The following is a 21896-nucleotide window of genomic DNA, read 5'->3' as shown; positions in this document are numbered from 1 at the left end:
AGGCAAACACAACCCGCCCCAGGGAAGATGTTTGAATATCAGCATTCCTTTAATTTTTTTTTTCTTTTTCAATACTGATTAAGTGAAATGCAAAGAGTAGCTCCGTCCTGGGACACTGCGACCGAAAGAACAACAAAACGCAAAAGCAAATGTAAGGAGGCTTGAAACACTCTTTGAAAAAAATGTGGGAAACAAATCAAAGAACTGTACCCACGGTAGAGACCTGGGCCGGTCCGGAGGGACTAAAGGAAAGCAAATTAGTAGGTAAGGTTTAATTTCTCTATCCTTAGCATCCCTCTGAACCAGCCCAGGATTGGACTGATGGGAAGTAACAAAGCAGTGCTCTTAAGGGAGGGATCCTAACAACCCCACCGTGAGGACCCTAGCCCCCAAAATTGCATCTTGATGACACTGAACGTGAAGTCTGTAATGCTTAGAGAACGAATGCAAAGAAGACCAAGTCACACTGCCTTACAAATGTCTACGGGAGGTACCTCTCCACCCAAGACGCTGCTTGCCCCCTTGTAGAGTGGGCCCTGACTCACTCCAGAACTGGCTTCCCCGCCAAGAGGTAATCAGAAGCTATCATCTCCTTAAGCCACCTAGAAATAGTTGGCTTAGAAGCTGCTAAGCCTTTACAGGAACCTCCAATGAGCAGGAACAGGTGATCTGAATGCCAGAATTCCTCCGTGACCTTGCATCCGATTGATGTCCAACTTACGCTGCTCCTCCGAACCGGAGGAAGAAATCGCGAGACCACTTTAGGAAGAAAATGTGGCACTGGACGCAAAGCCACATTCTCTCGAGAAAACTCCAAGAAAGGAGACCTACAGGAAAAAGCCTGCAATTCCGACACCTGTCTATGGCAACCAGAAAAACGCGACACATCCAGATGAGAAGCCAGGGATTTACCCTGCACTGTACCCTGAAAGCAGGATAATGCTGCCACCTGCACCTTAAGGGAAGCGAGCGCCAAACCTTTATCAAAACCTTGCTGCAAAAAGTCCAAAAGCTCTGCCAAGGAAGCACAAAGAGGAGTGATATTCTGCTCAGAACACCACTCTAAAAATCCACCAAGCCCTGACATAATTTAGAGACTTTGAACGCCGGCGTGAGCAAAGCATGGTGGAAATAAACTGTGATGACTAACCCCTCTTAAGGAAGTGCACCCGTTCAAGAGCCAGGCTGTAAGACAAAATCGAGCCAGGTCTGGATGAAGGATCGGACCTTGGATGAGAAGGCTGACCTGAACCGGAAGTCAAAGTAGAGGGGATGACCGAAGACACGGTCTGCGAGGCCAATCCGGAGCTACCAGGTGACTCGATCTTTTGAATGAGACATCACAATAGAGGCCATGGAGGAAAAGCATAGAGGAGACTCAGAGGCCACTGTTAAAGCACAGCATCTATTCCTTCTGCCTTGGCGTCCTTTCTGCAACTGAAGAAGCAAGGCACTTTGGCGTTGAGACTTGTGGCAAACAGATCTATGAGAGGAGTCTCCCACTATTCCACGATCAACTGAAACGCTTGCAGGCTGAGTGACTATTCTCCCGGATTTACACTGTGATGGCTGAGAAAATCCGCCTGGACGTTCAACACTCCCGCCACATGTGAGGCTGAGATGGCAGCTAGATGACACTCCGCCCAGTCCAAAGGTTTCACTGATTCCTGCTACAACTGGTGACTCCTGGTTGCCAACACTATCGCGTTGTTGGAAAGAATGCGAACCGCTGCACCTCTCACCATGGAACGGAAGGCATCCAGAGCTAGTCGGATCGCCCTGGTTTCCAAGAAGTTGATCGAAAGGGATGCTTCCTGAGGAGTCCAAAGACTTTGAGCCCAAAGACTTTGAGCCCACTGCCCCATGCAATGGGATCTCTAGCCCCTGAAGCTGGCATCCGTCATCAGAACTAGCCAATGAGGCGTGTCTAATGGTCATTCCCTTGGTTATGACCACCAGCGGAGACTGCTGTGCTCCTGGGCTCTTAGAGGAATTTTCTTCACCAGACAGTCCGCCTGTGGAGACCATCTGGACAGGAGGGAAGCCTGGAGAGCTCTCATGTGTGCCCAGGCCCAAGGCACCACCTCTATCATTGCTGTCATGGATCCCAGGACTTGAAGGTAATCTTGAGCACAAGGAATGTGCCTGCGTAATAATCCCTGAATCTGCGAGTGCAGCAAGCAAATTCTGTCTGAAGGAAGGAAAATCCAACCTTTTGCAGTGTCAAACAGCACTCCCAAATACTCCAGGGACTGAGAAGGAGTCAGACGGATCTTGGCAAAGTTGATCACCCAGCCCAGGGATTGCAAGAATTGGATCACCTGAGCTGTAACCTGGACACTCTCCTGATACGATTTCACCTGGATCAACCAGTTGTCTAGGTAGGGATGAATTAGAATGCCCTCTTTCCTGAGGGCAGCTGCCACCACCACCATTACCTTAGTGAACAAGTGAGAAGTTGTAGCCAAGCCAAACGGCAGCGACTGAAACTGAAAGTGGTAACCCACAACCACAAACCGAAGGAACTGCTGGTGAAGAATACTGCGACTGAAAACCTGCAGATCTCTTCAGCAACTTTTACCGCGCTACCGCAGAGGCAGAGATAAGGCCAGCTGAGGCAACGATGGAGCTGCGCTGCTCGTTCGCGCCAAGGGGAAACAGCTGATGATCTACCGTCACAGCTTTTTTTTTTTAGTGGCTGCCAACACCCTTCCTCCAAAGGGGTAGGGCTCTTTCCTGCCTAAAGTAGCTCTGTGAGGCAGGAGAAAATAATGAAGGAGGGTTGAGGGGGAGGGACCCGGTACCCCTAAGTGTGACACCCCTGGAAAATTCAGAAAAGCTCTGTGCACAGAAGGCTCTCTAGTTTTGCTAATCTTTAAACTAAAGACAGAAAGATAGAAAGAGAGGAGAATAAGGGCTCACCTCCTTCCACCTGCTGGAGACTAGGGTCACATGGAAAGGGCTCATTGGCTCGCAGTCAGAACTTCTCAGTCTCCACCTGCTGGCATGAGTGCACAACCCATCAGTCTAATCCTGGGCCAGTTCAGAGGGACGCTAAGGAAACCAGTGTTCATTACTATAAGTATGATCAGTTGGACTTAGCCACAAAATTAGATATAAATGAGATTTCAATTTTAACGAATGGTCGTCTGTGGAGTGGCTGTTACAACATATGTTTATGGAGGAAAAAGCCTCTGAATTCCCGGTTCAGAATATTAAGATCTGAATACACAGGGCAAAATCTTCATCGGCTAAAAAAACCTCCCTAATACTATTGAAGGTGTAATTTGTTATTGTGTGTGTAGGTATTCAAAACAGACTCCATTGAGCTTAGAACTACAATTGCAGTAAAAGGTTGATTTTCCTTGAGAAAGCCGAAGACGGTGAAACGGGACCCCGTCGGAACAGAACGGAAGGAACCAAACTGCAAATCTACAACATTCTTCTCCTGAGATTTGTTGCTGGCGCGACATCCACAACAATTGTTCTCTTTTCTACCTGTGCCCATGTAGATCTCTGTAAGTTTGAACCGTTTACTGCCCAAGCTCCCACCCTTTTTCCTGAGCCTGAAAGATCAGTGAATCGCTGAAGAGCTATGTGGTTCTTTTCTTATATTTTCTTGGTTTTATTTTTTGTGAACCGCTTTGATGGACTTCCCCCCAAGGTGGTATATCAAATTGGTAATGGAACTTGGAAGCAAACAGAATACCTTCTCCAGAAGTCAACATACTTTTGCAAAAAATACAGGGGCACTTAAAAGCTGGAGTGAAGGCAGTGGTGTGCTGGAGCCGGCTCGCACCGGCTCTGCAGAGACGGTTGTTAATTTTTTAACAATTTTGCGAGCCGGTTGTTGTGCTCCCAGCCGGGACGTGAAGGGGTTTTTTTTCACTATTTGCAGCGGGAGGCTGAAGGCACGCAAGCCCAAACACACCAGCTGTCACCTGATATTGGTGCATGCGTGGTGTGTGGCAACCCTGCCTCCTTATGCTGCACTGCAAGCAACAGATTCCTGTGCTTATGGGCTGGCTCGCTTTTGCTTACCTCAGCAGCGCTCCTGATCACAGCTCAGCTGATCATGGAGCTGTACTGCAGGGTCCAACACTCCGACTCCAACCTCAACTTGGCTGCCCCACCGCTGTCCTCCTGAGAATTCAGCTGCCAGAGAGGACAGAGGAGAGCCCTGCTGGCTGCTGGGCTGATTGTTGCCCTTCCCGCCCTATGCGTTGAACATTTTGTCCTCCCTCAACCTTTACCCCCCCCTCCCGCCGCTCCCTCCCTCAACCTTTACCCCCAACCCCCGTCGCTGCCGCCACCGTCGTCCTCCTCAGGACCGGACCCAACCAAACCACTACCATACCTGCAGCAGGCAGTGGTTAGGACAGGATGCCAGCGTCAGGGTCCTTCTGCTGCCACGTCCTGCCTACTCTAATTCAACTTGCTGTTTCCGCGTAGGCAGGACGCAGCAGGCAAAGAACACCGTCGGGACCAAGGAGGTTTGAAGACAAGTGATGATGAGCCGCCTATCCACAGTAAGCAAAGAAACCAATTTGGTTTATTTCTGTTTCCACTCTGCACAGCCGTCATCTCTAGTACACTCAATCCAAAGCAAGCAAACCTATGAGCTGCTGCATCCACATTGTTGTTCTTTATTGTTTGTCCATCTGTAACAAGTCTAAAGCTGTTTCAATTGGATAGGAGTAGTGCCTTGAAAGGTAAAGGTAAAAAATTTTTGTTTTATTGGACAGCTTTTTAATTTATTTGAAAGTTTCCCATAAGATAAATATCATGAAATAACAATTGAATATCACTAAAACATCTTTAAAAAATTATTATAGCTGGTAAAAACAGCAATTTTAAACTCTGTATTTTGTGCTCATTTTTCTACACTAAAATAATAATAATAATAATAAATAATTAAATACACTGTATACAATACAGAAGGCCAAATTTCAGTGAGGATATCCTGTTTCCTGACGGGTTCATGTTAACTGTTGTTGTAATCTACCTTGGGAAGCCTGGTGTTATAAAGATGATGGAATATATATTGAAATTAAATGGAAGTAGAATTAAACTCTCCTTTCATTGGGGTACATGGAATCAGATCTTAATCTGTTTTGTAGAAGTTTATCTTTTAGATACACAAATGTTTTGAACATGTTTCAGGGGCAAGTGGTTTTATTAGTCAAACTAAAAATAAATATTTTGTTTCATGCAGATTTCTTTTGTTTAAACATAAATGGGCCATAAGCCCCTAATGCAGCCCATATTGGTTTTCTTATATTTTTTTCTTGTGATAACTTATACTGTGCGAAAATGGAAAACTCATCTCTGTCTGGTCAGTAATAGAAGGAGCTCATTGTGAACACTTATCCACCCTAAAAGGTTGTTTTGTGGCTGTACATGAAGAATTGTGATATTGAATAAATAAGCGTATGTGTAGCGTGCCTTTACGGGTAGGGGGAGGGAGAGAAATGTGTGTGTCCCCCCCCCCACACACACCCAAATTGCAGGGCTGGCTATGCCCGGACAGAGAGCCTGTTACCAGCTCTCTCCCTGGGAATAACCAGCTCTGCAATTTGGGGGGGGGGGGGGGGGGCAGAGGTAGACGGGGGGGGGGGGGGGGCAGAAGTGGATGGGGGGGGGGGGGGGTGCGCAGAGGTGGACTGGGGAGAGAGCCTGTTAAAAATTTACCAGCACACCACTGAGTGAAGGCCAGCATGAAGGTGGTGATAGTAAACACAGGATGGTGAAAGCTGAGTTGTCTGAATTGGAACTAAGACTGGTTCAGATCTGGTTGGTGAAGAGTAAAGAGGACCGGGGGAGAACATGTAGGGGATAATGGACTGGGGGATACGGATAGAGAATGTGTGGAGGGGAACAGACTTTGGTTTTGTGACATGAGTCACTCTAAATAAGTGTAACCAGCCAGTCTGACCATACCATCAAAGGGGCTAGCTGGAAGGGGAATCCCCCCCATGGCTACTGTTTACCTTTACCTGACAACGATCATGACTCTCTCATTGCGGCTTTTTTTTTTTTTTTTTGCCAAAGTAGCCCTCACTGGTAAAATGGTGAAATGTTTAGCCTATTTGGATTTTAGACTTGATCATTCACCTTTCCAAATCCAAGCTCAAAATAAATTACACTTGGACATTGCGGGTACCTTACTGTCCAAGAAGGCTTTCAATCCAAGGACTTCATTAACAAGTAACAAACATTTAAATAACGTAAGTCTCTTTATTCTCAATGACACCTATTTACTAACCATACTGCTGTAACTTAAAATGAGCTAGATGGGAAGGAGCGTAACAACTTTAAAAAATGAAGTCTTGACTCCTTTAAAAGCAAGCACGCCTTAGTATGAATTAAAATGTTAACTGATTAATACATATAGTAAACAAAGCCCTAATTTTTGTACCTCAAACAGTGGAGGGTCATACTTACTGTCATCAGTTGCAAGCACTGTAACATTGTAGGAATCATGTTTCATTTCTCCTGATTCTCTGTCCAAAACTTTATTAGTAGTTATCTTGCCAGTAGTTTCAGCAATGGTAATCCATGAGTACTCATCTATTAATTTCTTGTACCTGCACATTAAGAATCAAGCTAGTTTAAAATTGTTCATACAATTACAAAATAAGTGTAAACATACACCGTACGTTATAGCACCCAGCACGAGTGCACATGTTCTGAAACCCATTTTTATGCTACATATCATCCAAAGTGAAGAGAATGCCTGAGCCCAAAGTAGGGATGTGCAGGCAAAAAAAAAAAAAAAGTAGTTTTGGTAGTTTCCTTTGTTTGCAGGGTTTTTGTTTTGTGTTGTCTTTATACATTTCTTTTTAGGTCACAATTGGATAAGAACAAGCAACAGGAAACAAGCCCAGAGGTGGAGCAGAAATGCTGAAGTCTGACCTGACCTGCCCTGGGCCAATCAGGAGACAGGAACTATGATTACCAGAAACAGAAGACACAGCTAAGAATGGGTGTCTATAGCTGACTGAGGAGGTAGAATAGCTCCTCCTGGAAGGTGGCTCCTTAGAGGTCAAGGCTGGTTGTTACCACTTGGGGGCACGGCTGGTGCTAGGATTTCTGGCTGGCGGGCAGGTGGGAAACGGGGGCTGCGGCTGAAACTGTGAGCTGCCTGCAAACATGGCTTGTAGCGCCCTCCTGAGGTCGGCACCCGCCCCACCATGCTTACTGCGCTTACCGGATTGCTCTGGGGGGGGGGGGGGGGGGACCTAAAATTTAAATAACACCGGAGAGGAATCTGCCATTTGGAGTTTATTCCTATATTGAGTTACAAATGATATGAAGCACCAGTGGAAATGTTTTCTCATGTTGCTTCAAACGCATTACGTAAATAATTACTTTGGGATAGGAAATTGTCAATTTATAAAACTTTCATAGCTTTTTTCTAATTCTCCTTTAATACAAAATCTTGAGCATTAGTTTAACATTTCCTCAGCCATTAATACCTTGGTTAGTCTAGAATTCATAGCCAAAACATGAATTTCTTTTCCCCTCATAAGTTTATAAAAATTTAATTAGAGCAAAATTTCCTTAAAAACGTATCCCCCCCCCCCCCCCACGTGTATTAAGCTGCATGGCAATGGTGACGCAGCCCATTCAAAGTGAATGGGCTGTGTTGGCGCTAGCACGGCTTAGTAAACAGGGGGGTAAACAAAGCAGATCATTTGAAAATAAGTTTTCGTCTAAGATAAAATTTTGTGTAGTTCTGAATGCACATCATATACAGTAAAAACTGAGAAAAGGAGAAATTAGATCTTACCTGCTAATTTGCTTTCCTTTAGTCCCTCCAGACCGGACCAGGATTGGACTGTTGGGTTGTGCCCGCCTACCAGCAGGTGGAGACTGAGAAAAACTCTGACTCTAGAGAGCCAATAGGAGCCCTGGCCATGTGACCTTAGCCTCAGTATTTGAATAACAAAGCAGGAAAGAAAGAAAGAACTTCTGTGCCGTATGGAATCCTAGCAGCCACAAATTCCTCGGCAAAACCGAGTACTAGAGCTCACCAGCAACTCTCACCAGAGAAGTGGTATGGCCCATTTGTATGAGAGCTCACCAGCAACTCTCACCAGAGAAGTGGCATGGCCCATTCATATTAGAGCTCACCAGCAACTCTCACCAGAGAAGTAGTATGACTCACTTAAGGTTTCATATATATTCCATCAACTGAGCTCACCAGCAACTCTTAACAGAGAAGTGGTATAACATATTCAAGGCTTTATATATATTCCAGCAACTGAGCTCACCAGCAACTCTCAACAGAGAAGTGGTATAACATATTCAAGGCTTTATATATATTCCAGCAACTGAGCTCACCAGCAACTCTCACCAAAGAAGTGGTATTAAGGTTTTATATAGCGAATCTTATAAAGAAAAAGAGAGAGAGACAGAGAGACTAATGGGCTCACTTCCTACCTGCTGACTGAGAAAATACTGAGGCTAAGGTCACATGGCCAGGGCTCCTATTGGCTCTCTAGAGTCAGAGTTTTTCTCAGTCTCCACCTGCTGGTAGGCGGGCACAACCCAACAGTCCAATCCTGGTCCGGTCCGGAGGGACGCTAAGGAAACAAATTTAGCACAATGTTTTTCTAGTGCTTTCTTACAGAGCTGCTCTATATGGACCCATTCAGGAAGATAAATTACCAAGCAGCGATAAAAACAGATTGAAGGCACACACAAAGTATAGTTCTCCCTGAGTATCCTATATAATAAAAAGCACCTCCAACGTTCTGAAGCTGACTCTGTGGCACTGAAACCTTGAAGCATTTGTGCTGCCTGTAAGCCTGTATCCATCTCCTGAATTGACGTCACGTACTTCCTGGTAGATCACAAGCGACACTGACCAACCACACAAAAGCAGCACGAGGCACACCCACCAATGGACTGAAAGAACAGCCCAAACAGTGTGCCCGAACGTCAACGAAACACAGCTGGCGTGAATATTGCCGGTAAAGCGAGGAAACCCACCTCAGCGACACACTCGACAACACCCCCCCCCCACGTTGCTCTGTCCCTCGCCCCTCCCAAGTCGCCACTGGACCCCGTCCACCACCCACAGCCCCCCTCACCCACTCTCCTCCCCAATGCACACTCCCACAGACCTCCCTCTCCTGTCCAACTTCGGACCCCCGCCCTCTCCTATCCGACTTCGGACCTCCCCCTCCTCCCTGACCGACTGCCTCCCAAATCGCCGTTCAACCCCCCATACTCTCCCCCCTCCCTTCACGACTCGCCTCTGGACGTAGAGGACCCCACCCTCTCACCCCCCCCTCGTTCAAGGGTCATTGTCCCTCCGTTACACCCTCCCTCCGAATTTGAAAACACATCTTCACTTACATCGTCGGTTTTTGCGGCGGACGGCAGCAGCTGAACAAAACATGCAGGCTCAGCCCTTCTCTCTCTCTCACAGCTCTGGTCCCGTCCGTGCGGAAACAGGACATGAGAGAGAAAAGGGCCAAGTCTACACGCTTTGGTCCGCTGCTGCCGGCCGCCGTAACACCGACGATGACGGTGAAGATGAATTCCCCCCTCCCCCCCCCCCAAAAAAAAACACACGCTGACCCCCCTCCAAACCCTGTCAGTTCACCACCACCCTCAGACACCCACCACTTCCTCCAACTTTGCCAGCACGACACATCCCCAACCCCCCCTCCCAAAAAACCCCAAAACAATTAAAAAAAACCCACACTAATACGAGCCAACAACACCACGGGCAAAACCCACTCTACCCCTCAACAAACGCTGACCCCCCTCCAAGCCCCCAGCCACACCCTTACAGTTCACCACCCCCCGCCCCCCCTGTCATTGTCTGACACACACACAATATCACAAAAACACACACATTTGCCCTCAAACACCCAGTCCGCCCCCAACCTCTCTCACTTACACACAAACTCACTGTGACACACACACACACTCTCTCACACACACAAACTAGCTCTGTGACACACATGATCACACACAGACACACAACCACTGCCCCCCTCCACCCCAAAACCCCACTAAAAAACACTAACACACACATACACTGATGCGCAACATTCTCTCTCTCTCTCTCTCTCTCTCTCTCTCTCTCTCTCTCTCTCTCTATATCTATCTATCTATCTATCTATCTATCTATCTATCTATCTATCTATCTATCTATCTATCTATCTCCCCTGCAACAATAACCACACTCAAAGCCACCCGTCACTTCAAGCCACTTTGCCAGCACGGGGCATTCCCCAAACCCACCCCCGCCTTAAACCAAAACCCTCTCCCCGCCCCACCCCCCTTTCATTGTGAGACACACACACACAATATCACAAAAACACACTCACTCCCAACCTCTGAATCCACCCCACCCTCTCTCACTTACACACACACACAAACTCTCTCTGTGACACACACACAGACACACAAAATGTAGCAATGTGACACATATGATCTTTCACTCACACACAGACAACAAACGCCCCCCCCCCCCCCCCCCCAAAACCCCACAAGAAAACACTCACATACACATACACTAATACGGAACAAGGATAGATGAACACTCAATCTCTCTCTCTCTCTCATTCCATATCATCCCTGCAACAATAACCACCCTCAAAGCCACACACCACTTCATCCCACTTTGACAGCACGGGACATCCCCCAACCACCCCCCCCAAACCAAAATTAAAAAAAAGAAAAAAACACACTACAGCACCACACTAATATGAGCCAGCAACAACACGGCGAACCCACCCCCCCAACCAACGCTGACCCCCCCCCTCCAAGCCCCCTGCCACACCCTCTCAGATCACCTTCCCCCCTCCCCCACCAGCCATTGTGAGACACACACACAATACCACAAAAACACAGACACTAGCACCCAACCTCCCAGTCCGCCCCACCCTCTCTCTTTCACACACACACAAACTCTCTCTGTGACACACACACAGACAACACTCTGTGTCACACACACAGTGAAGCAGACTTACAGATCGTAAAACACGCCCCCTCCCCAACATATGCCCCCCACCCCCCAAACTAACAAGACACCTGAACGTCTAAGACAAAAGCACTAAAACCCAGCAGCCAACCCCTCCCAGTTCACCAGACATCCCCCCTAACATTGTTACACACACACACACTGATACTCGCCCCCACACTCCAACTTTGCCCCACCCTCTTTCACTTCCACACACACACAATCTATCTTTGTGACATACATGATCTTTGTCTCTCAAACTCACACACACAACCACCGCCCCCCTCAACCCCCCCCCCCCCAAAAAAAAACCCACTCACACACACATACACTGATGCACAACATGGAGAGATGGACACTCACTCCCCCACCGCACCCTCACAGTTCACCACCCCCCCCTACTCCCTCCCCAAGACATTCTGAGATACAAACACAAAATCACACAAACACAGACACTCACCCCCAACCTCCCAGTCAACACAACCCTCTCTCACTTTCACACACACACACACGAACTATCTCTGTGACACACTCACAGCCACTCTCTCTAAAAAAAAACAAAAACATGATATTGCACATACTACAATAATGTAAATTGGACTCTCTTTTTGTTGTTTTTTAATTATTCATTACCAACCCAACACAATTATCCTAAAAATCCCTTTCACAGCATTAATTGCAGAAAGCAAATACCTTGCTAGCGCCTGTTTCATTGCTCTCAGAAACGGGCTTTTTTTAGTAGTTATAAAATAAAATACTTGTATATATTGTTACAGAAATGTTCCTTTTTCTCACATTTGAAAGAAGCAGAAGATTTTAACGTCATGTTGTACACATGCCTACATTTTATTCCTTGATTTAAGACAGGCTGACCAGAATAGAGCTGTATTGCACACAATTTCCATTTCCCACATTCATAATGATATCTCATTTATCTATACCTTATGTTGGTGTTCATATTCTCTGGGTCCTTCGCTGTGTATTCACCTACATGTGATCCTGCTGCCAAGCCTTCTTGAATACGTAGATATTTGACTGGAGGCTGGAATTCTGGCCCCTCATCTACATCCTTCACTATAACTGTAACAGGAATTGTGTTCATTGTTATCGGTTTTGAGGGCACTTTAATGAAGGCTGCTTGGTTAACTACTCCAATTCGCAAATCAATTTGGCGTATTTCTTCATAGTTCAGTGACTGAAAAATAAAATTTTTGCTTTCATGAAAACTACTGAAATGTCTTAAAGCTATCACAAACAAAATCACCAATTAATGATAATCCATGGATTCTAAAAACAGAAAAAAGCAAAAAAAAAAAAAACAACCCCCCCCCCCCCCCAAGTCAGACGCTTCTATTTAGGTAGGATAGCTGTTGAAAAATAAATCACAATGTAGTCCAATCAAAAAGTTAACACCTATAACTTGTTCCCTGACTTTCACCCACATGGAACTAGTAAACCCACCTTTTACAAAATTGATTTAACCCAGTTTTTCTGTTCTTATGACCTGCAAATGCTGGTCATAAGAACAGAAAAACTGCCACACTGAGTCAGGCCAAAGTCCATCCAGCCCAATATCCTGCTTCCAATCCAGGTCACAAGTATCTGGCAGAATCTCAAAAAGTAGCAACATCCCAGGGAAAAGTAGTAGCCTTTATAACAGTTAATGGATTTTTCCTCCAGGAATTTGCCCAAACCTTTTTTAAACCCACATATGCTAACTGCTGCAACCACATGAGTTCCAGAGCTTAACTATTTGTTGAGTAAAAAAATATTTTCTTCTATTTGTTTTTAAAGCATTACCATGTAATTTCATGGAGTGTCCCCTGGTCTTTGTACTTTTTAAAAGAGTAAGCAATTGATTCATGTTTACTCATTGTACTCAACTCAGGATTTTGTAGACCTCTATCATATTCCTCCCCCCCCCCCAAGGCCCTAACTGCTTAAGCCTTTCCTCATATGAGAGGAGTTCCATCCCATTGATCATTTTGGTTGCCCTTCTTTGTACCTTTTCTAATTCTGCTATATTTTTTTTTGACATGTGGTAACCAGAATTGCACACAATATTCATGGTGAGGTCACACCATGGAGCTATACAGAGGCATTCCGTATATTCTTTGTCTTATTTTCTATTCCTTTCCTAATAATTCCTAATGTTCTTTTGCTTTTTTGGCCACCAATGCACATTGAACAGAAGATTTTAAAGCGATATCCACGATGACATCAGTCCGTGGATGTGGGATTACGTGCAGGTCCTGGGGTCCATACTGGTGGCCATGGACATAGTTTCCTGGTGAGGGTGCACATGTACCCATTACAACTCTTCTGAATCAGTGGTAGCAGATGTTGCAGGATTATTGGGTGAGGCTGTGTTGGACACTGCAGGCCCAGCTCAGAATGCGATGGTGGCTTCAGGAGAGCAATTTGGAGAAGGGGATGCTTTGGCATCTGTGAAGTGGATTCTGATGGTGATGGACGTCAGACTGGCAGGCTGGGGAGTGCAGTGCCCACCAATTGCTTGGAGCTCTGGGCTGTGGCCTGGGCGTTGGAGTTCTGGGGTCTGGTTCATGGCAAGCCGATCCAGGTGCTCTCTGACAACACGACAGTGTATCTCAGTTGACGGAGACATGGGCAGCACTGCTGTGGAGGTGCATCGTCCTTGAGCATGAATGGAGTGTCTCCTGCTTATATCAGCAGCTCACATCGTGGGGCGTCAACATGCAAGCGGACTTTCTCAGCATGATGTCGGAATGGGAGCTAGTGTTCCGCTACATCACAGCATGGAGGGGCATGTTGGTGATAGATCTGATGGTGACTCAAGCCAGAAACAAGGTGTTGCGGTTTTTCAACAGAGGTTCGAGGGGCTGGATGTGCTGCTGCAGCCCTTGCTGGCGGAGGAACATATCTACATCAGGTCCTGGTGATTCTGATGGCTTCAGACTGTCCCAGGTGGCTGGTATGTGAATCTAGTCTCTGTTTGTGGCCGACCCATTTCATCTGCCGCTGGTTCCAGATCTCCTATGTCAGGGTTCAGTGTCCATGGAGAAGCCCTCCTGGTCTTACAGCCTGGCTGTTGGAACAGTTGCGCTTGAATGAAAGGGTATGCTGAGGGAGTGATCATCTCCTTTCTGCAGGCATGGTGCTCCAGACAGCGTGTTGCCGGTGACAGCTATCTTGCCATGGATTCTGGTGTTTTTGCAGAAGGGACTGCAAAAGAGCTGGCATTTTAATTTGCTCTGTGTGCAGGTGGCAGCCCTGACTTGTTCAGGGTGCATGGGGTGCGCATGGAGCATTCCTTGCTAGCCGCTTATCTGGATATAGTGCATTGTTTTGAAGGGGGTTAGTTGCACCTGGATTGGCATCTTAATTTGGTGCTCCATGCCATGCAACATGCTCCCTTTTGAGCCCTTGAGGAAAGCGTCTTTGAAGGATCCGACTGAGGCAGTGTTTCTCGTAGCTATGGCCTCAGCATGTAAGGTGTTGGATTTGCAAACTGTCTTATCGGGATCCTTTTCTCCAGTTTTCAGATTCAGGGGGTACGATCGGGACGGTTGGTTCCTTCCTTTCCTTCCTAAGGTGCTGTTGGCATTTCAACTCGGTAAACCACTGTTTTTTCTGTCCTTCACAGCGGAAGAATATTCATGGGATTTTGAAGTCCTGCAGTGCTTGGACATAGTTGGGTGCTTCTCCCGTATCTCCAAGTTACAAATGACTTTTGCAAAACGGATCATCTGTGCTGATAGGGCGCCGCAAGGGCATTGTGGTTTCTAAGGTGGCTGACACAATGGATCAAGGACACAATTGTCAGCATATGTGCTGTTGGGTGTTGTCAGGTCTCAGGAGCATTGTGGGTACCATTCTACATGCACCATGGTCACCACCTGGGTGGAGTTGAGTTTTTTTTTTCTCTCCATGGAGGGCTTTTTCAAGTGGTCATTTGGGACTCTGCATTCTTTGTCAAGAGTGTGAAGTAGCCACTTGGGCCTCTGCATTCTTTCTCAAAGCATTATCAAATGCAGCAGCGTGGTGGAGCTTTCTGCAGTGTCTGATCTGCACCCAAACACACACCCACCCATTAGTTGCTGGATTTATCTGCTTCTAATGCTAAGGAAGGAACAACTGTATCTTACCTGATAATTTTCTTTCCTTTAGTCACAGCAGATGAATACAGCACCCCTTTCTCATGGGGGGGGGGGGGGGGGAGCGAACCTTTTCCGGAGATGGGAAGATGGTAGAACGAGAGGACATGAAATGAGATTGAAGGGGGGCAGACTCAAGAAAAATGTCAGGAAGTATTTTTTCACAGAGAGAGTAGTGGATGCTTGGAATGCCCTCCTGCGGGAGGTGGTGGAAATGAAAACGGTAACGGAATTCAAACATGCGTGGGATAAGCATAAGGAATCCTGTGCCGAAGGAATGGATCCTCAGGAGCTTAGTCAAGATCGGGAGGCGGGGCTGGTGGTAGGGAGGCGGGTATAGTGCTGGAAGACTTATACGGTCTGTGCCAGAGCCAGTGGTGGGAAGCGGGACTGGTGGTTGGGAGGCGGGGATAGTGCTGGGCAGACTTGTACGGTCTGTGCCAGAGCCAGTGGTTGGGAGGCGGGGCTGGTGGTTGGGAGGCGGGGATAGTGCTGGGCAGACTTATACGGTCTGTGCCCTGAAGAGCACAGGTACAAATCAAAGTAGGGTATACACAAAAAGTAGCACATATGAGGAGTTATCTTGTTGGGCAGACTGGATGGACCATGCAGGTCTTTTTCTGCCGTCATCTACTATGTTACTATTACATAGCATCACATAACTATGACTTGGATTATTCTTCCCAATGTCTACCACTTTGAACTTGTCCACCTTAAATTTAATCTGCTATTTTGATGCCCAGTCATCCAATTTCCTAATGTCCTCCTGCAATTTCTCAGTCTGCACAGAATTTAACATAAGAAAATAAGAGTAGCCATACTGGCACAGATCCATGGCCACCTAGCCAGGTATCCTGTTTTCCAAACAGTGGCCATGCCAGGTCACAAGTACCTGGCAGAAACCCAAATCATGGCAACACTCCATTCTACAAATCCCAGGGGACGCAGTTGCTTCCCATGTCTGTCTCAATAGAACACTATGGAATTTTCCTCCAGGAATTTGTCCAAACCTTTTTTAAACCCAGATATGCTAACCGCTGTTACCACAACCTCCATCAAAGAGTTCCAGAGCTTTATTATTTGTTGAGTGAAAAAATATTTCCTCCTGTTTGTTTTAAAAGTATTTTCATGTAGCTTCCTCGAGTGTCCCCTAGTCTTTGTACTTTTGGAATGAGTAAAAAATTGATTTAGCTCTACTTGTTCTACACCACTCAGGATTTTGTAGACTTCAATCATATCCCCCCTCAGCCATCTCTTTTCCAAGCTGAAGAGCCCTCATACGAGAGGAGTTCCATCCCCTTTATCATTTTGGTTGCTCTTCTTTGAACCTTTTCTAATTCCATTATATCTTTTTTGAGATACAGTGACCAGAACAGAACACAATACTTAAGGTGCGGATGCACCAAGAAGCGATACAAAGGCATTATAGTATTTTCAATCTTATTCACCATCACTTTCCTAATAATTCCTAGCATCCTGTTTGCTTTTTTGGTCACCGCCGCACACTGAGCAGAAGATTTCAGTGTAATCCGCAAACGAACCTTTTCCGGAGATACGAAGGCGGTAGAACGAGAGGACATGAAATGAGATTGAAGGGGGGCAGACTCAAGAAAAATGTCAGGAAGTATTTCTTCACAGAGAGAGTGGTGGATGCTTGGAATGCCCTCCCACGGGAGGTGGTGGAGATGAAAACAGTAACGGATTTCAAACATGCGTGGGATAAACATAAAGGAATCCTATTCAGAAGGAATGGATCCTCAGGAGCTTAACCGAGATTGGATAGCAGAGCCCGTAGTGGGAAGCGGGGCTGGAGGTTGGGAGGCGGGGATAGTGCTGGGCAGACTTATACAGTCTGTGCCAGAGCCGGTGGTGGGAGGCAGGGATAGTGCTGGGCAGACTTATACGGTCTGTGCCAGAGCCGGTGGTTGGGAGGCGGGACTGGAGGTTGGGAGGCAGGGATAGTGCTGGGCAGACTTATACGGTCTGTGCCAGAGCCGGTGGTGGGAGGCGGGGTCAGTGCTGGGCAGACTTATATGGTCTGTGCCAGAGCCGGTGGTGGGAGGCATGGATAGTGCTGGGCAGACTTATACGGTCTGTGCCAGAGCCGGTGGTGGGAGGCAGGGATAGTGCTGGGCAGACTAATACGGTCTGTGCCAGAGCCGGTGGTGGGAGGTGGGGATAGTGCTGGGCAGACTTATATGGTCTGTGCCCTGAAGAGCACAGGTACAAATCAAAGTAGGGTATACACAAAAAGTAGCACACATGAGTTGTCTTGTTGGGCAGACTGGATGGACCGTGCAGGTCTTTTTTTCTGCCGTCATCTACTATGTTACTATATTACCTACAACACCCCCCAGATCTTTTTCTTGAGCACTGACCCCCAAGGTAGACATTGCATCAGGTAACTGTGATTCGGATTATTCTTTTCAATGTGAATCACTTTCATCTGCCATTTGGACGCCCAGTCTTCCAATTTCCTAAGGTCTTCCTGCAATATTTCACAGTTCGCACATGTTTTAACAACCTTGAATAATTTTCAGGCTTATTTTCGAAAGAGAAGGGCGCCCATCTTTCGACACAAATCGAGAGATGGGTGTCCTTCTCCCAAGGTCGCCCAAATCAGCATAATCGAAAGTCGATTTTGGGCATCCTCAACTGCGTTCTGTCACGGGGATGACCAAAGTTCACGGGGGCGTGTCGGAAGCATAGCAAAGGCGGGACTGGGGCGTGCTTAACACTTGGGCGTCCTCGGCCAATAATGGAAAAAAGAAGAGCATCCCTGATGAGCACTTGGCCGACTTTACTTGGTCCATTTTTTCTTGCGACCAAGCCTCAAAAGGTGCCCGAACGGACCAGATGACCACCGGAGGGAATCGAGGATGACCTCCCCTTACTCCCCCAGTGGTCACTAACCCCCTCCCACCCTAAAAAAAAAAAAACTTTAAAAATATTTTTTGCCAGCCACTATGCCAGCCTCAAATGTCATACCCAGCTCCATGACAGCAGCATGCAGGTCCCTGGACCAGTTTTAGTGGGTGCAGTGCACTTCAGGCAGGCGGACCCAGGCCCATCCCCCCCCTACCTGTTACACTTGTAGTGGTAAATGTGAGCCCTTCAAAACCCACCAGAAACCCACTGTACCCACATGTAGGCGCCCCCCTTCACCCCTTAGGGCTATGGTAGTGTTGTACAGTTGTAGGTGGGGGGGTTGTGGGGCTCAGCACACAAGGTAAGGGAGCTATGCACCTGGGATCAATTTATGAAGTCCACTGCGGTGCCCCCTAGGGTGCCCGGTTGGTGTCCTGGCACGTCAAGGGGACCAGTGCACTATGAATGCTGGCTCCTCCCATGACCAAATGGTTTGGATTTGGTCGTTTCTGAGTTGGGTGTCCTCGGTTTCCATTATCGCTGAAAACCGGGGACGACCATCTCTAAGGTCGACCTAAATGTGGAGATTTGGGTGTCCCCGACCGTATTATCTAAATGAAAGATGGACGCCCATCTTGTTTCGATAATACAGGTTTCCCCGCCCCTTCGCGAGGACGCCCTCAGGAAAACTTGAGCGCCCCGTTTGATTATGCCCCTCTTTGTATCATCTGCAAATTTGATCACCTCACTCATCGCTCAGATTTCTGTATCATTTATAAATATGTTTAATAGTACCAGTCCCAGTACAGATCTCCACTGTTCACTCTCCTCCATTGAGAGAAATAACCATTTAACAGGGTACTCTGTTTTCTGTCCAATAACCAATTCCTAATCTACACCAGAACCTTGCCTCCTATCCCATGACTTTAATTTTCTCAGGAGTCTCTCATGAGGAACTTTATCAAAAGCTTTCTGAAAATCTAGACACTCTACATCAACCGGCTCATCTTTATCCACATGCTTATTCATGCCTTCAAAGAAATGAAGAAAATTGGTGAGACAAGACTTCCCATGCTGACTCTGTCCCATTAAACCATGTTTGTCTGTGTGTTCTATAATTTTAATCTTTATAATAGTTTCAACTATTTTGCCCGGCACTGTCAGGCTTACCGATCTATAATTTCCTGGACCACCCCTAGAACCCTCCAATCTTCAGGTATTATGGACAATTCTAATGACAGGTTACATATTACTAGCAGATCAGCAATTTCATGCTTGAGTTCTTTGAGTACCCTTGGATGTATGGCATCCGGTCCAGGTGTCACAACTGTGGTCGTGACTCCTCTTTTACTTACCTTATTTCCTGATGTTCAGCTTCCAAGATGGCTCCTGTCTGTCTTTCCTGTGTGCTCACTTCCTGTGTGTTCCAAGCCTTTTACAAGATGGCTCCTGCCTGTCCAGCTTCCAAGATGGCTCCTGACTGTCTTTCCTTTGTGCTCACTTCCTGTGTGTTCCAAGCCTCTATTTGGTGTCAGTGTGTTCCCTGCTCCTTTCCTGCAGTAGGTGACATCATCAGTGAGAGTCTTTATAAGGAAGTGGTGTACTTGTATTCAGGGCTTTTGCATCTCCAAAGGTCGAGGATAGTTTGTATGCAGTTTGCATTTCCGCTTTGCTTCTAGTTGGTGTGCCTGTGGCACTTCCGTTTGCTCTTGTCTAGAGTTCTGTTCTTTGTCTGTGTTTGTTAGTTACTGGAGCTTCAGCCATTGCTCTGCTCTCTGTCTGTGTTTCTCAGCTACTGGAGCTTCAGCCATTGCTCTGGTCTCTGTCTGTGTTTCTCAGCTACTGGAGCTTCAGCCATTGCTCTGCTCTCTGTCTGTTGGTCAGCTACTTGCACTTCAGCCTTGTCTTGTCTGCGTGCCTCTGGGCACCTCTGTTTTAATTCCAACCCTGTCTGCTTTTGGCTTCCTTTCCCTCCTGCCTGAGAACCCTGAATCCTTTGTGCTTAGCACGGCAGCCTTGTTCTTGTCTGGATGCCTGTGGGCACCTCTGTCTTGATTCCAACCCTGTCTGCTTTTGGCTTCCTTTCCCTCCTGTCTGAGTACCCTAATCCTGAACCCTGTTTCAGTCAAGCTTGTTTCTGTATCCGATACCCTGCCTGAGTCTTCTGAATCCAGAACCCTGTTTTAGTCACACTTGTTTAGAGTCCTGTGTCCGGTGTGAGAATCCTGTTGGTCCAGTCTGTCTGCAGGCTCAGTTCAGTAAGTCCTTCCGGCCGCCTGCACCTGGGGGCTCAACCCCTAGGGAACGGTGGTCAAGCGCAGGTGAAGACCAGCTTCTCTGTCCTGCTTGTCTACTGCTGTAGTTCCAGTCCTGTGGTTCCAGTTCGGTTGTTCCAGCTTTGCCAGTCTACAGCTTTTCCTGCCTTGCTTGTTACCCAGTCCTGGTTGGGGTCTTGCCTACTGCTGCCACTTGTCGGCAGTGGTCCAAGGGCTCACGTAGCTCCAGTGTCCGAGAGCCTGAGACCACGACACCAGGTGATTTACTACTCTTTAATTTGTCAATTTGGCTCAGTACATCTTCTAGGTTCACCGAGATTTCTTTCAATTTCTCCACATCATCACCCTTGAAAACCATTTCCAGTACAGGCAGATATGTTACATCTTCTTCCGTAAAAACAGAAGCAAAGAATTAATTCAGTTTCTCCGCTATGGCCTTGTCCTCCCTGAGCGCTCCTTTTGCTCCTTTGTGATCTAACGGATTCCCTTGCAGGCTTTCTGCTACTGATATACCTGAAAAAGTTGTTACTGTGAGTTTTAGCCTCTGCGGCAAGTTTCTCTTCATATTCTCTTTTAGTCTTCTTTATTAATGCTTTATTAATGCCAGTACTTATGTTGCTTCTTATTTTCTTCGTTTGGGTCCTTTTATTTCACACCTTTTAACCATGCTGGCTGACGTTTTCTCTTCCTTTCACCTTTGCAAATACGTGAAATTCATCTGGACTGGGCTTCCAAGATGGTATATTTGAAGAATATCCACACCTGATTTAGTGCCCTAACCTTTGCAGCCAATCCTTTTAGTTTCTTTTTAACCATTTTCCTCATTTTATTATAGTCGCCCTTTCGAAAATTAAATGCAGCTACAGTAGATTTCTTTTGCGGGTTCATCTTGATCATGTTATGATCACTGTTTCCCAGAGGACCCAACACCGCCACCTCTCGCACTATGCCCTGCACGCCACCAAGGACCAGATCCAAAATGGCTCCCCCTCTCGTCAGTTCCTGGACCAGCTGCTCCAAGAATCAGTCATTTATTACATCTAGAAATTTTATCTCCTTAGCACGCCCTGATGTAACATTTATCCAGTCAACATCGGGGTAATTGAAATCAGCCATTACTATAGCATTGCAAAATCTGCCAGCTTTCCTAATCTCTGTAAACACTGCTTCATCCGTCTGTTCGTTCTATCCCAGTGGACAGTAGTACAGCCCTACGAGAATACTCCTTTCCTTCACACATGGAATTTCTATCCATAATGATTCCACGCTGCTATCTGTGTCATGTGGAATGTTTATTTTATTTGACTTAATTCCCTCTTTAACATATAGCGCAACCCCCACTCCAATTTGATCCTCTCTATTATTATGATACAATTTGTACCCTGTTAACACAGTGTCCCACTGATTGTCCTCTTTCTACCAAGTCTCTGAGATGCCTATTATATCTATGTCATCGTTTAATGCTATGTATTCTAACTTTCCCATCTTATTTTTTAGGCTTCTAGCATTTGTATACAGGCACTTCAAATTGTTTTTTCCCTTTGTGAAGGGGATAATGCACATGCTTTATCCTGTTGTCTCATTAGTAACCTCTGCAAATATTGTACTTCCCCTCACACCTTAATTAACACC

General features: G+C 46.6%; 1 protein-coding gene across 1 annotated transcript in view; it reads right to left on the bottom strand.

Annotated features, from left to right (window-relative positions):
* The window catches only part of LOC115456472 (desmocollin-3-like), a 209431-nt gene that overhangs the window by 73225 nt on the left and 114310 nt on the right, over window positions 1–21896 (bottom strand). Inside the window, exons 10-11 of the mRNA XM_030185558.1 lie at window positions 11926–12179; window positions 6445–6587 (exon numbers count right to left, since the gene is read on the bottom strand). Of these exons, the coding sequence (XP_030041418.1) occupies window positions 6445–6587; window positions 11926–12179 (397 nt within the window). The remainder of the gene's footprint in view (window positions 1–6444; window positions 6588–11925; window positions 12180–21896) is intronic.

The sequence above is a fragment of the Microcaecilia unicolor genome, chromosome 13 (genome assembly GCF_901765095.1).
Source record: "Microcaecilia unicolor chromosome 13, aMicUni1.1, whole genome shotgun sequence".
NCBI lineage: Eukaryota > Metazoa > Chordata > Amphibia > Gymnophiona > Siphonopidae > Microcaecilia > Microcaecilia unicolor.
The sequence above is the reverse complement of the archived record's forward strand: the minus strand, read 5'-3'. Positions and strand labels throughout refer to the sequence as shown.